The sequence below is a fragment of the Rhagoletis pomonella genome, unplaced genomic scaffold (genome assembly GCF_013731165.1).
Source record: "Rhagoletis pomonella isolate Grant_MI unplaced genomic scaffold, Rhpom_1.0 Rhpom_scaffold_00005, whole genome shotgun sequence".
NCBI lineage: Eukaryota > Metazoa > Arthropoda > Insecta > Diptera > Tephritidae > Rhagoletis > Rhagoletis pomonella.
The window spans coordinates 52,214,089-52,229,057 of NW_023458559.1; the positions used below are offsets into that span (position 1 = coordinate 52,214,089).

Sequence of the window (14,969 nt, forward strand, 5' to 3'; positions counted from 1 at the left end):
ATGGGATGTGGGCGTGGTTATTGTCCGATTTTAGAAATTTTCGGCCAATTGGTATGCTGTACCAGGACCAACAACTGTGCCCAGTTTGGAAGAAATTGGTGTAGCGGTTACCAAGATATACACATGTAACCATAAGTGGGCGTGGCTATGCCCATTTGCCAAAATTTTGTAATATTCTTATTTTTCGTCTAAAACTCATTGCAAATATCAATTTTGAGTAAATTATCTTCAGTAGTTACTAAAATATTGCAGTTTTTGTTTTTCTGAAAACTACCGTTATATGGGAGGTAGGCGTGGTTATTGTCCGATTTTTAAAATTTTCAGCCATTTAGTATGCTGTACTAAGGCCAACAAGTGTGCCAAGTTTGGAAGAAATTGGTGTAGCGGTTACCAAGATATACACATGTAACCATAAGTGGGCGTGGCTACGCCCATTTTCCAAAAATTTATAATATTCATGTTTTCCGTCTGAAACTCATTCTAAGTATCAATTTTGAGTGAATTATCTTCAGTAGTTACTAAAATATCGCAGTTTTCGTATTTCTTAAAATTACCGTTATATGGGAGGTAGGCGTGGTTATTATCCGATTTCGCCCATTTTCAATACCATCCGTCCCACGCCCAAAGGAAGTTCACGTACCAAGTTTCGTTAAGATATCTCAATTTTTGCTCGAGTTATCGTGTGCACAGACGGACAGACGGACGGACGGACGGACAGACAGTCACCGCTTAATCGATTTCTCTTTTCATTCTGATCATTTATGTATACATTTGTCTATATCTATCTCGATTCGTTTTGCCTGTTACAAACAACCGTTATGTGAACAAAGTTATAATACCCTTGTGCACAAGTGCGCTCGGGTATAAAAAAAAGTTTATTGAAATAAAACAGAAATTACATTTAATTTTCGTATATAACCTGTTATGTAAATTATCAAAAACTATAGTGTTTATATATTTTTATATGCCTCAGACTTCTGTTACATAAACTTTTGTTCTATTTTTAACACGGTTGTGGGTGAACAAGAACTAATTAATGCTTAAAACACTAATAATTCTTTGTTTTATTTAAATACGGTATTCTACTAATTAGTAATTTTTCTTTTAAGTGGTTTTTCTCAAATTTTTCATACGAAGTGTATAAATATGCATATTAGACGAAAGGGAGTTTAATTGCCTTAACAACGATGTAAATTTTTTAAAAATCGGTGAGTAATTTTTTTGTTAAAAATTTTTTTTTGATAAAAAAGTTATATTTTCCTTTTAGGTGTTTTTTCTCAAATTTTTATTCACGAAGTATACAAATATGCATATAATAAGAAAGGGAGTTTAATCGCCTTTACAACAATACCAAGTTTTTAAAAGTCGGTGAGTAAATTTTTTTTAAATATTTTTTTAAAAAAAAAAGTTATTTTTTCATTTAAATGTGTTTTTTCCTAAAATTTTTATATAAGAAGTATACAAATATACATATCGGAAGAAAGCGGATTTAATCGTCTTTCAAACGATACTAAAACTGTTAGTAATTTATTTTATTTTTTCACATATAAAATACATGGACAACTTCAACCGCTTTGAACGACCTCAAAATATTTTTGGATTTCAAAAATTAAAAAAAAAAACAGGGGTATAATTTTTTTGGGGGTAAGAGCATTAAAATTCCAATCGTCGTGGGAGTATTTATGTAATAAAACTGGTCAAATGTCATATTTATCAAATTTGATAAAAATGTCGTTAAACATATTATTTCTTAAGCTATATAACCGAGCTATCAATGGCCAGTCATACAAGTTCGCACTTCTACTTGACCTTTGACCTACGCCAAAGAAAACATAGTCCTTTTAATTTTTTTCTTCTGTGCTTGAAATACCTGCATTGGTTTAGTTCTTTGTCATGATTTTTTTGGACCAATCTTAATAAAGCTACTAGACGTAAAATTAGAAAGGGTGCACTGTAATTCTTAACCAAATTTTCGTGATATGCTTTGATGTTGCATATATTGGTTTCAATTATTTCAAATGGGGTTGTTTGGGGAATTTATTTTTAGCAAAAATTAAAAAAAAAAAACGGTAATTTTGTTTACTTGTCGGGTAATATTTGTTTCATAGGGATATACATTGGATACTTGGCTAAAAACTTCTGTGGTAAAACTGTCCCCCTACGTCTACCTTCTTTGCTACTTAAAGTCAAATAGTAAGCTCCTTCAATAGGGATTTCCAACAGAAATCATCAACGTCTGGCTAAAAAGAGATTCGATACACAAATAATTAAAAGGCTATAGGTCTGACCTTTAATTAGATAAGAATTACGTAACTATCTGAGATTCAAATGCTTATAGATTCCGCCAGATGCTTTAAAGTTCACGTAATCAATTAGTCTGTTCGTTTGGTCGCCGCAAGCGCCCGAAAGTGCCCAATTTGTGTTTCTTTAGTTCGTTCTCGTGCTGTTGAGAGCCACTTTGAGCGATTAATTTTTGCCCTCACTAGCCCGAAGTCGCCCGGTCTATTTTTCTCCGGCGAGTTTGTGAAAACTGTCGGAAGAAGAATTTTTAACATTCAAGTTTTAACCAATAAATATGTTTATTTTAAACATCATTTATCGTTATTGTGTTCGCTGCCGCTCAAATATAAAGTTTATAGTTTTGTGCGATTTGACATTTAGTTTCGGGCACGAACCCACTTTGCCGTTCCCGTGGTTTTGGGAAGTGTATTCACTTTTGTGAGAGCATTTCGTGCTTACGCTCATTTGCGCGAAACTAGCCCGGAAATGTCAAAAACAATCCTAATATTTACGCGTGGATACATGGCGTATGAATAACAAACAAACCAATCACTGAATTTAACTGTTGCGGTATTCACAACTTTAAACGCCTAAAAATAATATTACAGGGGTTCGCAAGGTACCATCAAAGTCGTTTTATGAATTTTCGCAGTGTTAAAAAATTGTTGGTTGTGGGTTCATTTTTTATAAACATTTATTTAAGATTTTAAAGTTTACGACATACAACAATAGGACATTACGACACCGTTGGGAATTAATTCGGGCTCAGGTGCCAACAGAAAGTCTGTCAATATTGAATACTCGTAACAATATTGGGCAAAACTTATGTATGCATGTACATATATAAAAACAACACTTCGACTTTAACAAAAGTAACTAACGTGTTTACGTACCTTTACTACCAGTTACCTGTAAAAGGGCCGCCTACCCAAGAAAGAAGATACATATATAATTTTTATATAACGATTCCTATTCGTACTGTCATCAGGTATGTAACTTATATTACATAGTTACATCACAAGCTAATAAAGGCAAGGCAAAAATGACATAGATCGGGTCATTATAACCTATTGCTTCCATACAGCTGATTGTTCAGATATGGGATTTTACTTTAAAACTTCTTTATTTGGACAGCTATAACCGAGAAATGGAGTACAATGTGGTGTGGTCGTTGCGCTGATTATGCCGTAACAGTTGCACGGCTATACTCAATCCCGACTTCCGCGTCCTCCTTCGCGCACTCTGGGCCACGTGAGCAACCCATGTTCGAGATGCGGTAACCAACCTGAGTGGAGCCTCGGGTCACGGCAGAAAGAGAGGGAGCTTCGGTGGGGCCACTCCGACTTATTCGGTTTAAGGGCTAACCGAAGTCTGCAGCGTCTGTTAACCATTAGTTGCTTCTGCAAGTGGGTGCCTGTCTTGGAGCAAGCTTCTTGCTATTTAAACGTGTATTCTGTTGCGAAAAAATCCCCGTCCCAACTATGGGCTGTGCGCTGGGTTGAGACCGCCACGTCAAACAGGCTCCAATGAAAAAGAACATCAAAGCCTTGGATGAGACCCCCATTTTGATGGTAACCAACGCAAAAGTTTAAAGGACTACGATTTGAGGACATGCTCTTGGAATGTCCGGACCCTTAATGGAGAAGGTTATAAAGCCAAAGCTGACACCACCGCCATCCAAGAAATGCGTTGGACGGGGCAAGGCAAAAAATATCTTTGGCCTTGTGACGTCTACTACAGCTGCCATGTAAAGGAGCGCAATTTCGGCGTTGGTTTTGCGGTTGGAGAGAGACTCCTTCGCCGAGTTATGTCGTTCACCCCGGTGAACGAGCGTCTAGCCAAAATCTGCATCAAAGTGAGATTTTTCAACATCTCGCTCACCTGCGCCCATGCCCGACGGAAGAGAAGGACGAGACGTCCAAAGATCTATTCTATGAACGCCTGGAGCGCAAATACGAGCGTTGCCGCCGCCGTGATATCAAAATCGTGCGAAGCGACTTCAATGTCAGGGTGGACAAGGAAGGAATCTTTGGAACCATCGTCGGAAAATTCAGCCTCCACGACGAAACGTCCGACAACGGACTGAGGCTGATCGACTTCGCCGGGCCCAAAACGTGGTAGTATGCAGTACTAGGTTTAAGCATAAAAAGATTCTTCAAGCTACGTGGCTGTCCCCAGATCGGAAAGCGAGAAACCAAATCGATCATGTTCTGATAGACGAACGGCATACTTCCAGTGTTTTAGACGTTCGTACACTCCGAGGGCCAAACATCGACTTAGACCATTTTCTTGTTGCAGCCAAGATACGCACCGGCCTCTGTGCAGCAAAAAATGTGCGCACAAAAATGCAAGGAAAGCTTAACGTCGAAAAGCTGCAATCACAACAGACGGCCAATGAGTTCGCTACTCGACTCTCACACCTGCTCTTAGAGAGCACTCTTCAACAAGCCGACATATGCGAGCAGCGGAACCACATTTCCCGATCACTAAGTACTGTCGCCGAAGAAGTAGTCGGATTTCAGCGAGCCTAAACTGGTACGATGAGGAGTGTAAGGAAGCTACAGGGAGCCATGTGGGACCGTTATAGGGAGCTGAAGAGGGAAGCGAGACGTATTTGCCGCAATAAGAAGAGAGAGGCCGAAGTACGTGAGTGAGAAGAGCTTGAAATGCTGGCCGACAGGAAAAATGCCCGAAAATTGTATCAGAGAGTTAGGTTTTAAGACCAGGGCGAACTCTTGTAAGGTGTAATGGTGACCTGGTGACTGATGTCCAGAACGAACTTAAATTATGGAGGGAACACTTTTATGTCCTACTGAATGGTAGCAGCACTGAAAGCTGTGGAGAAGACGAATCCGAAACCCAGTTGATGATGATGGAGTCGATGTTCCTCCGCCTGACCATGACGAGGTACGAATAGCCCGTGAGCAAAATACTCGTAAGATTCTAATGTTATGCTTTGTAATTTTCGTAATTACTATGACGTCAAACAGTTTCGGTTATTGCTGTCCATACTGTCAACTTTAACTGAGTAGGCAAAACATCTGATGAAGGAACTCTTGGAGTGTTCGAGAAAGATTCTGCAGAAGATTTTGGAAATACTAGGTGGAATAGTACTTGACTTTACTTGACATTTCCTATTGGCTGGCACAGCACCAGTTATGAGGAAGAAGACTGCCAACCTTTGTGGCACTTAATTTTATTCAAAAATTTCACAAGCACTTAAAGTCAGTTAAAAAATATGAATCTTGGATTTCTGCTGCGGACAGTACACTTTTATAGATAAATCGCAAACCTCCGCTTTTTGATCCCAATACAAACCCTCCGGACAGGATGTTAGCACTGGCATACCGATTATACATATATAATATTTGCTGCAATCCTCCACATGTGGAAAATACGCATCCACGTCCTTGGGACAATCAGGTACTTCATTCACTTCGGTTTTTACCCTTCCCGTGGATGAAGCTGCAACTGGAGTGAACTGTTGATCATGGTATGTCACACTTGGAGTTATGTCTGTTGTTGGCTGTGGCATCCATGTTAGCGGTCCGGCAATACCGTTATTTAAAATGTAGCATACTGTGTGCACGCCATTATCTGGCGGCAAGACGGTCGATTGGCCATCTAATAAATCTTTAGTTGTCGCAGCATCCCCCAATATTTGTGTGGAGCTCTTCGGGAAAGTAGTGCCATTAAAGCATTCGGCAAACGGGCGAATATCACACACTTGGCGCTTGTAGTTCCAGCCTGTGGCGCGGCCACATTTGTGCTCTAACATGTGACCGAAGGCACACATGTAATAGGTGCTGCAGTCGGTGGGATGCGGCAGAAAATAGATGCCATAGTGATGGCAAGTGACATTTTCCGGATCATAGTAGGCCAAAGGATCGATGGGACTATGAGTATGGACGTCTAAAGCGATAAAGGCGAGCTGAGGTCGCGTAGATGGGTGTTCTAGCAAAATCTTCTCATCATCCGGTTTAAGCTCAGCTCTTGAATCAGTTGAATTTTTTGTCATTCTTACGACAGAGGCCTGCTTAGGCTGAACTTGAGGGTCGCTATTCTGGACGATATTAGTCTGAAATTCAAATAGATACACAGTAAAGTAAACAACGAATCAAAAGTACCTGAGTTACTTGACATTTCGCCAAGGCAGGCCAGTTGCAGACTTTATATTTGGCATCAAAATGTAGTCCAACATCGCAGAAGCTTATCAATGGAACTTTGTCACAGATGAAATATGAACTGCAATCTTGTGGATTCGGGACAACATCGCCAGCAGTGGCATTTTTACATATCTATATAGGAATATTACAAATAAAAATGGTATTGAAATGAAATAAAGTGGTGAAAAAATAAAAATACAAGTAATTTTTAAGCAAAAACCAAAACCGACTTCATTTCTCATATAAAAATTTAAGATTATCGTTAATTTCTTTATGATCCAATGATCGGATCCAAACAAAATTAGTATGGGACCGCCTGTGAGACACTACCTTTCCGATAGAAAAGAACTATCGAAATCGGTTGACGTGGTCCAAAGTTAGGCAGCAACGTACATAAAAAACAAAAAACAAAAAATATTCCAACGAATTTATAACCTTCTCCGTTTTGTGAAGTCAGTTAAAAATAAAGTATTGAAATGAATGCACGAAGTTCGTTTCAAAACTGACCGTCTGCGATATATCTTCAATGTCGAAGCTGAAACCGGTACAGAAAAACGCGATTGGTACAATAAGTCGCCACATCTTAGAATGTTGGTTTTTGATTGATTCTGATCGACTGAAGTTTGAAGTTGCACATTTTTGTGAATTTTATAGAATACGAGTCGGCCTTAGCGTTGACTATGGAATTTTATTTTAGGCTTGGCACGGCGCATAAGTACAATCAATTAACTTTACAAAGAAATGTGTGTTACCATTGTTTTTATTCATTTTTTTTGCTGGCGTTTATAATTGATGTAAACAGCGATATCATGATAGCGCATTCAAATGTATGCACGTATGTATGTATACATTAGTGTTGCCAAATGTCCCGTATTTGCTGGGATGACCCGTATTTTACATTAAATTTGAAATGTTCCTCCGGGAAAAGATTTTTCCAGTTTTTTTCGACGACAATCTCATTATTCTTTTTTACCTGCAAACTTCTACTCAACATGGTCATGGTTTCACGCGGCTATAGTGAGTAGGTTATTAGCAAGTATTATTGCATGCAACTCTGTAAGAGAAATATATGTAGCTAAAAATAACCGTTGATTTTTTAGATTTTTTTGTGGAGAGTGTTGCGAATTTGCTTCCTTATAATGCATGAACAAAACTGACTTTTATAGGAAAGAAAATGCGCAGCACCCTCCACAAAAAATCTAAAAAGTCAATTGTAATTTTTAGCGACTTGAAATTTTTATGAAAATTTTTTAAGTTTAATTAATTTTGGTAAACTTTTTGCAAGCTTTTGAAACTTTTATTTATGTGGTATCTGCTATAGATGGACCCATATTTTAAACGACAGTTATTAACAATAAATAAATAAAGAGAAGTTGCCAACAGCATCATTTTGAATTTCGCTGCTATTAATTTGACCGCAACTGTATCTGTTACTTAATTTTTATGGTATATTTTTGCATAAATTAAAAGTGTTGCCATGATATAAACGAAATTTATACTAAGCTGAGCATCACTTCGTTGAAAAGGATCATCTTTGTTTATATATGGTTCGTAGTTTGGCTTTTAAAGCAAATTCTTTATTTCTCATTTGTCCCGTTAAATTTTTGTAAATCCCGTATTTTTGGGACAAATGATGCATTTGTCCCGTAAGGCTGGAAAAAAAAAATCTGGAAACACTAGTATACATATACAGTATTGGAACAAATAATAGAAACGTACAGCTTTCATATATTTTTTATTGTTTGAAAAACTCTTTAATTTTAAATATATTCCGATTTCGTAAATTTTGTTTACGTTAATTAAAATCTAGACTTCTTTAGCTAGTGCAATAAGCCATTGCTTGCCATTTTTGAATTTTGACCTGGAAGAAATAATAGAAACAAGGTATTATTTCTAAATAAATTGAACTTTGACCCAAAAATTCTTACAAAAATGTTATTGTTTTAATAGCTTATTGAACCGCCGTCTTGCCTGATTACCTCTTCGCATAGTCGGTGCATCGAATTGACGAAGTTTACAAAAACACTTTTCGGAATGGACTACCACGATTTTAGAATGTGACGCCACAATTCGTCTTTTTTTTCTGGCTTTAAAAGGCCCGATTCTCATCTTTAAGTCTGCCCAAAGTGCTCAATGCGGTTGGGGTCTGGCGATAGCCTGTACTGTTTCCTTATTTACCAGTTTCGATGCCTGTTTAGGATCATTACCCTGCAGTAAATCCCACCGCAATGGTATTTCCTCTTTAGCTTAAGAAAGCTTTATCGTCTGTAATATGTTTACATAGTGAAGCGCGCACATTTTGTTCTTTATCCAAAATATTGGACCAACTCCTTCCTTTGGAAAGCAGCCCTATACCATAATGGAACTCCCGCTGTGCTTTACCGTTTTTTTCGTGTATTGTGGATCTAAGTCTCCGTTCATAGGATGTTTTACGTACTATTTTCCATCTGATCCAAACATATTACTTTTTTTTTTCATCAGACTGCAGCACATTTTTCCAATTTTGACGAAAGGGATGTTTTCTGGCAAAAACAACTTTGTTGTTTTGGTTTTTAAGGCTCAGCAATGGTACCTTTTTAGGAATTCTGGCTAGAAGTTTGGCTTCTGCCAATCTGTACGTAATGGTTCAGCTTTTTACATCTAAATTCAACTCTGTTTTCAGCTCTCTTCAGGACAGAAAAGGGTTAACTTTGCAATGTTTGCGAATTAAACGTCTTTGATCGCCAGCAGTCATTTTTCGTTTTCTACGTCGTTTTTTCTGGTTTTTTACGCTATGAAGGGCAGAGAACACCATATCTGCTATCTTAAAGCCTGATTATGGCAACTTAACTTAGCGGAACGTAGAGCTCTCGCACATAAAGTGAAAAGGAGACAGACTAGCGGAATAAAATGTTTTGCAAAAGAACAACCTCTAACTGATATTTGTACAGGGTGCGATAACTAGTGTTGATATAATTGATTTAATATTTTTCAATAAGTTGTTTCTATTATTTTTTCCAACACTGTACGTATGTACGATATTCACTATATTAACACAAATATCAATGGTAGCAAAAAAAGGTGTTTCTTTGGATGGAGTTTGAGGCGGTTGATGTACATAGAATGTATGGACATTAGGGTGCTCCAAAAACAGTAAAGTCGGAATTGTAATGCTCTCACTCCCTAGGGTTGTTCTATATCGAAAAAAGAATACCCCTATATTTTATTTTTTATTTCAAAGTTTTCCATGTATTTTTATATGGGAAAAATAAAATTTTTCGTTGAAATGGTATAGATTTCTTGAAAATCAATATTTTTCGATCGAAATGCTCTGCTTCTATTCTGGAGACTTTCAGTAATAATACCCAACTGTTTACTTAACCATTTTTAATACTAACGATTTTTATTGGTCGCCCTATTGCATTTTTCGGGGTTTTTAGCTGACCTATAAGTTATATAGCTGCAATGAAAGTATGGTGAAATAAACAATTGGGTATTATTATTGGGAATCTCCTGCAGATGAACAGAGTTCTGAGAGAAAAATATTGATTTTTAACTATTCTATACATATATGTAAAACTCCTATATTGGCAGTAAGAGCTAGTACCGTCCGAAAACACTACAGTACAGTTATATCAATAAACACGTACGAAAGAAAAGGAACACATACGTTTATAAGTAAACATGTACACAATACATATACAAAAACGGCACTCAAGTACACAATACATTGACAAAAACGGTACTAGACTTTCTCGCTTTGATTTCGGAATGCTTACACATTGAGAAGTTAGCTTACTGCCAATATAGAAGTATTACATATATGATTCTATACCATTTTTACGAAAAGTTGTTTTTCCCCATATAAAATACATGGAAAACTTTGGGCGCTTTGAGCGACTTCTAAATATTTTTTGATTTCAAAATAAAACTAGTAATTTTAAGAAAAAAAAAACCGACTTCAACTCCCATATAAAAAATATATATATATATATATATATATCTCATGATCCGCTGATCGGATCTTAACCCGATTAGTATGGGACCACCTCTGAGATACTACCTTTCCGATGCAAAAAGAATTATCGAAATCGGTTGACGTGGTCCAAAGTTATGCGGTAACATACATAAAAAAAAAAAAAAAAAAAAATATTCCGACGAACTGATAACCTCCTCCTTTTTTGGAAGTCGGTTAAAAATAAGGGTATATTTTTTCGGTACAGAACAATCCTAGGGGGTGAGAGCATAAAAAATTCCGACTCTACTTTTTCCCATGCATTTTTGGACCACCCTAATGCACATACATATATACACACGTACATGGTTAAAAAGCTGCTGCTAATTTTTCAGCTAAATGCAATAAAAAGAAAGCTGAAATAAAAACCTTGCATACTTTTAAGCGTTATTCGTTGTCCGCCTGCTGAACACAGACTTGTCTTGATGATTTTATCTTATCGCTGAAATTCTTGACGTTAATTAAATGTTCATAATTTCATGTATATGTGCTGATTATCAGGTAGAATTACTTTAACACAAAACTGAGTAGGAACAAAACAAAATTGAATTGAAATCATCAGTGCCATAAAATTAAATACATACCCGTATGTAAACACAACACAAATGTGTGCATTAAAATTTGTACCGCAATCGGCGCGAAATCCATTCAGTTAAATCTCTCACGAGTCGCAGCAAAATTTAAAATTTCAGGTCTTCAAAATGCTAAAAATAAGTTGGATTTTTTGTGCGGCATTGCCCTTTCTGGGTTTTATCCATTCAGTACCGGCAGAATTGGCACCAACTGACTGCGGCTACTTTTGGTTGATGAAAGCCGCATGAGAAGAAATACTGAGATTAATTTTTTTTTTGATACTTTTGCTTCTTAAATAATTGTGCAAAGTACAGGTTGGCTTATATTATATTTAAAGAAAATTATGTCTTTATTGTTTTGTTGATAGGATGTCACACAGAAAATACCTTTACAATTTGTAGCAGTGTTGGCCACTTCATAGGCACGCGTGCCAAAGCTTTTAAAAGCTTTCTGTAAAATTTGCCTACGGCTGGCACAAAATAAAAGCTTTCGCTGGCCAACTCTGATTTATAGAATATACGCATTTTCAAGAGGAAGAAAGACATGAATGCGAAAAGCTTTAGAATGTTTAGATGCTGGCTTGAGACGCCAATGAAATCGTTTTAGACTGGCACTAGTTTAGAAAAGATGAAAATGGAATTCTGGTAACAGGCGGCCAGAGTAAAGTTAAAATATAGGGAAACACTTCTCAAGGCTTTTGAATGGCGAGATAGGTGGCGCTTTTGAATGGCGAGATAGGTGGCGCTTTTGAATGTCGAGATAGGTGGCGCTTTTAAATGGCGAGATAGGTGGCGCGTTTGATGACAAATAACCCCGGTGAAAAAAGCAATAATGCGTCTTAGAAACAACAAAACCTCTGAGGCTGATGGTTTACTGATCGGCTGTTCAAGTCTAGCGGCGCAGACCAGGTAGGGAGCATGTACTTGCTTTTGAGTAAGATTTTGTCTAATGAATACATGGCCGACAATTGAAATCTCAGTTCACAAGAAGGAGCCCGACAACAACAGACTGCATTGTTAACGCCGGTCTTAACACAATGGATATAAAGAAATAACTGTTGTCATACTTTGCTTCTGGGGGCATTCGAGAGAATTATTCTATGAAAAGATCTTTCGACTTAGCACCCATCTGCGGACAACGAAAGCAATGGCGCAACAAACGCATTGAGCTAGTGACAGGGTCAAGTGCAGATGGAGCTATCTCTGCTCGAGTTGAGTACCTGGCCCAACTTCGCCCATTGCGCGGTTTGCCAGCTGCAAGCACGGTTGCCATTTCCAATTTATTTTTCGGTCCAAAAAATGGATCAAATGGTAAAAAGTTGACCAATTTTTATTACATGGGGAAATTGAGTGGAGTTTTATTCCTCTTTATCAAGAAAATATGCCAATCCAGTTTTTATAACGATTTTTTTGTATATCGCATCCAAAGTGCATAACAATTGTATTGTTTTAAATTATAATTTGTTTCTTAATTTCATTTTTATTAATGCTAAATCAAAAAATTTGCGCTCAGCAGCTGCGGAACTGTGAGGCCGACTAAAAATGTTATGAACTAAATCACACAATACTCCAAAGGCCGCCTCACCCAATCAATTTTTAATCAAACTTACTTGTTACCAAAAAGTTTTTGAAGTTACCTTTACTGAGCCTCAGTTTGCGAAATTGAAATTCCATTATGTCTGCATCATTAGCAATGCAGAACTTTTTTCGATTGATTAAAAATTTGCTACCTTTCCATATCTTTGCCAGCCACTTTAATATTGGTCACCGAGTTATTGAAATTAGCAAGAAACAGCGATATTTTTTTAAAGCGTGCCATGCCATATTTGAAGATCAGTGGCAAGGCGTGTTCACACTTTTAGCGTCGTCATCGTCATCGTCATCGTCAGCGCATCAGTAACATGGCTGACGATGACCGTATCGTCACTTTTACACATGACGATATTCAACATGGGGCGGAATAATCATCAAAATAGAAAAAATTGAAAACCCGAAACTATTGCATAAACTGAAAGGGTAATAATAACTTAACCAAAGGTTTGTGAAATGGACCATTTTAAAAAGAATTGGACCAATGGACCAAACGAAAATAAATGGAGCAAAACGGCAACCGTGGTTGGAAGCACTGATTGAGCGCCCGAATTAGTTCACATTCTTACACACTTCACGACGAAATTCACTTAGTTTCTTAAAGCACATTTCAAGGTAAAAGCTTTTCGATTCAAGTTTGAAAATCACTCTGTTTTATTGCCGTTGACTGATACTTGATATTTGCAGCGCACTGAGTTTCGCCAATGAAGATTGCGAAGTGATCTCACTCGTTCACCGGTACGCTCCAACGTGCTCTCCAACATTGCGAACTCTTTTGCCAATTGAGTAAGAGATATTTCCGTATATTTGATCAGTCTTTATCTACATTCTCTTCGGTGATTACTTGGTGAGCAATGAAGCCTACGATTTGGAGCATCGAACGGCAGGCGCTATGGCCAGTTGCCTGCGCAGGAGGCATCCCCATTTACTGCCACAACAATTTGAACTTAACAACAGAGTAAAACAGTTAAGCATTCTTACGCGGCGCGAGGTTCTACATTGTTTGAAAAACGAGATTAAAAGAATATTACATATATGTACATCTATACGTATGTACATATAAGCCAGTGAGAGAGGCCGTCTTTTTATGGTCGAGAGTAGATCGAAGTGCTTTTGGTGCTAGTACTTATATTAAATTGAAGTGTTTTATTATAAAAGAGTAAACATGTAAAGGTGTCTATAAAAGTTTACTCCATACCCGAGGCAAAAGTGCCGTGTTATGTTAAAATATATGATATATTTTATTCGGCGTATGTGGAAATCGTTCAGTTTTGTACATATATATTTATGTGACAATCGGGATGTTTCGTAATGAGCAATATAAAAAATAAAATATGGACGTCCGCTTGAGTTTTATTATTTGTCTACCAATGTACATAAATAACTATATACGAATATGTATACAAACATACATACATATGTATATATGTACGTACAAATATTTTGCACATATGTGTGCATGCAAAAGTGAAGTGAGTGAAAAACTCAAGCCAATTAATGTGTAACTACCGCGCTTATTTGCTTGTATCTACAACTATTTACATACATATATAAAACTACATCCATATGTACAAACCCCACAGCGAAAATACTATGGCTAAATGCTACCAAAATTTTTTTTATTATATTCAAACTGGTGCAAAATGGATTCGTTCGCGTAGAAGTTGATGAAAAAGACAGAATATGCAATTTAGTTCGTTGACTGCTAATTGCTAAGTTAGTGAATTCATTTACTACTTGTGCAGCGGTGATGCATCCATATTTCCAATTTAAATACGATTCAAATTGTATTCGTGTTAAAACCTCTTTGGATTGGTATAATAATTGGACTACCGCTGCACAGTGGTTCAAATCTGACTTTTGCTGTTTATAATTCACTGGCGCCTTAATTTTTCACTCAATTTGATTATAACTTTTATTTATTTATTATTATTTTTTTAATGAGAACTTACAACATTTACAAAAGAATTTTAATTTCCTTGTATTAAATTTTTTTGGTGCAAAGTGCTGCTCTAGCAACTTTGAAGAAAATCGATTCTCGTACCCCAATTAGTAAATGCTACATATTAAAATCTAGTTGAAATCAATTGCAGGGTTCCCCCAAAGGGGAAAAAATTTTCAAAACAAAATTGAAATTTTTAAAAATAATCACCAAAATTCAATTTTTTTTAGTTCCTAGAAAAATGTTTGGTGTGCAGGTTTGAATATGAAGAAATTTTAGTGCAAGTTTCAAGTGGCTAAGAGATCGCGCTGATTTTTAATAATAAATATGTTACCGACCAAACCCACACCAGTTTTGAACTACTGTGCGCTGGCGCGCTAGCTGAATAAGATGGTTTTGCACCTTCTTTATACTATATGTATGTA

General features: G+C 36.9%; 2 protein-coding genes across 2 annotated transcripts in view; one reads left to right on the top strand and one right to left on the bottom strand.

Moving 5' to 3' along the window:
• The window catches only part of LOC118739186 (anoctamin-5), a 366,850-nt gene that overhangs the window by 131,442 nt on the left and 220,439 nt on the right, over positions 1–14,969 (top strand). The window lies entirely within an intron of this gene.
• On the bottom strand, positions 5,505–6,501 carry LOC118739178. The gene is made up of 2 exons (XM_036470364.1): positions 6,408–6,501; positions 5,505–6,338 (listed from the first exon to the last, which is right to left on the bottom strand). Exon 2 carries the CDS (start codon positions 6,296–6,298, stop codon positions 5,510–5,512), a length of 789 nt encoding a protein of 262 aa, XP_036326257.1. The 5' UTR covers positions 6,299–6,338; positions 6,408–6,501; the 3' UTR covers positions 5,505–5,509.

Coding starts and splice junctions, on each gene's coding strand:
- LOC118739178 (XM_036470364.1), bottom strand. CDS start 6,298: ATGACAAAAAATTCAACTGATTCAAGAGCTGAGCTTAAACCGGATGAT.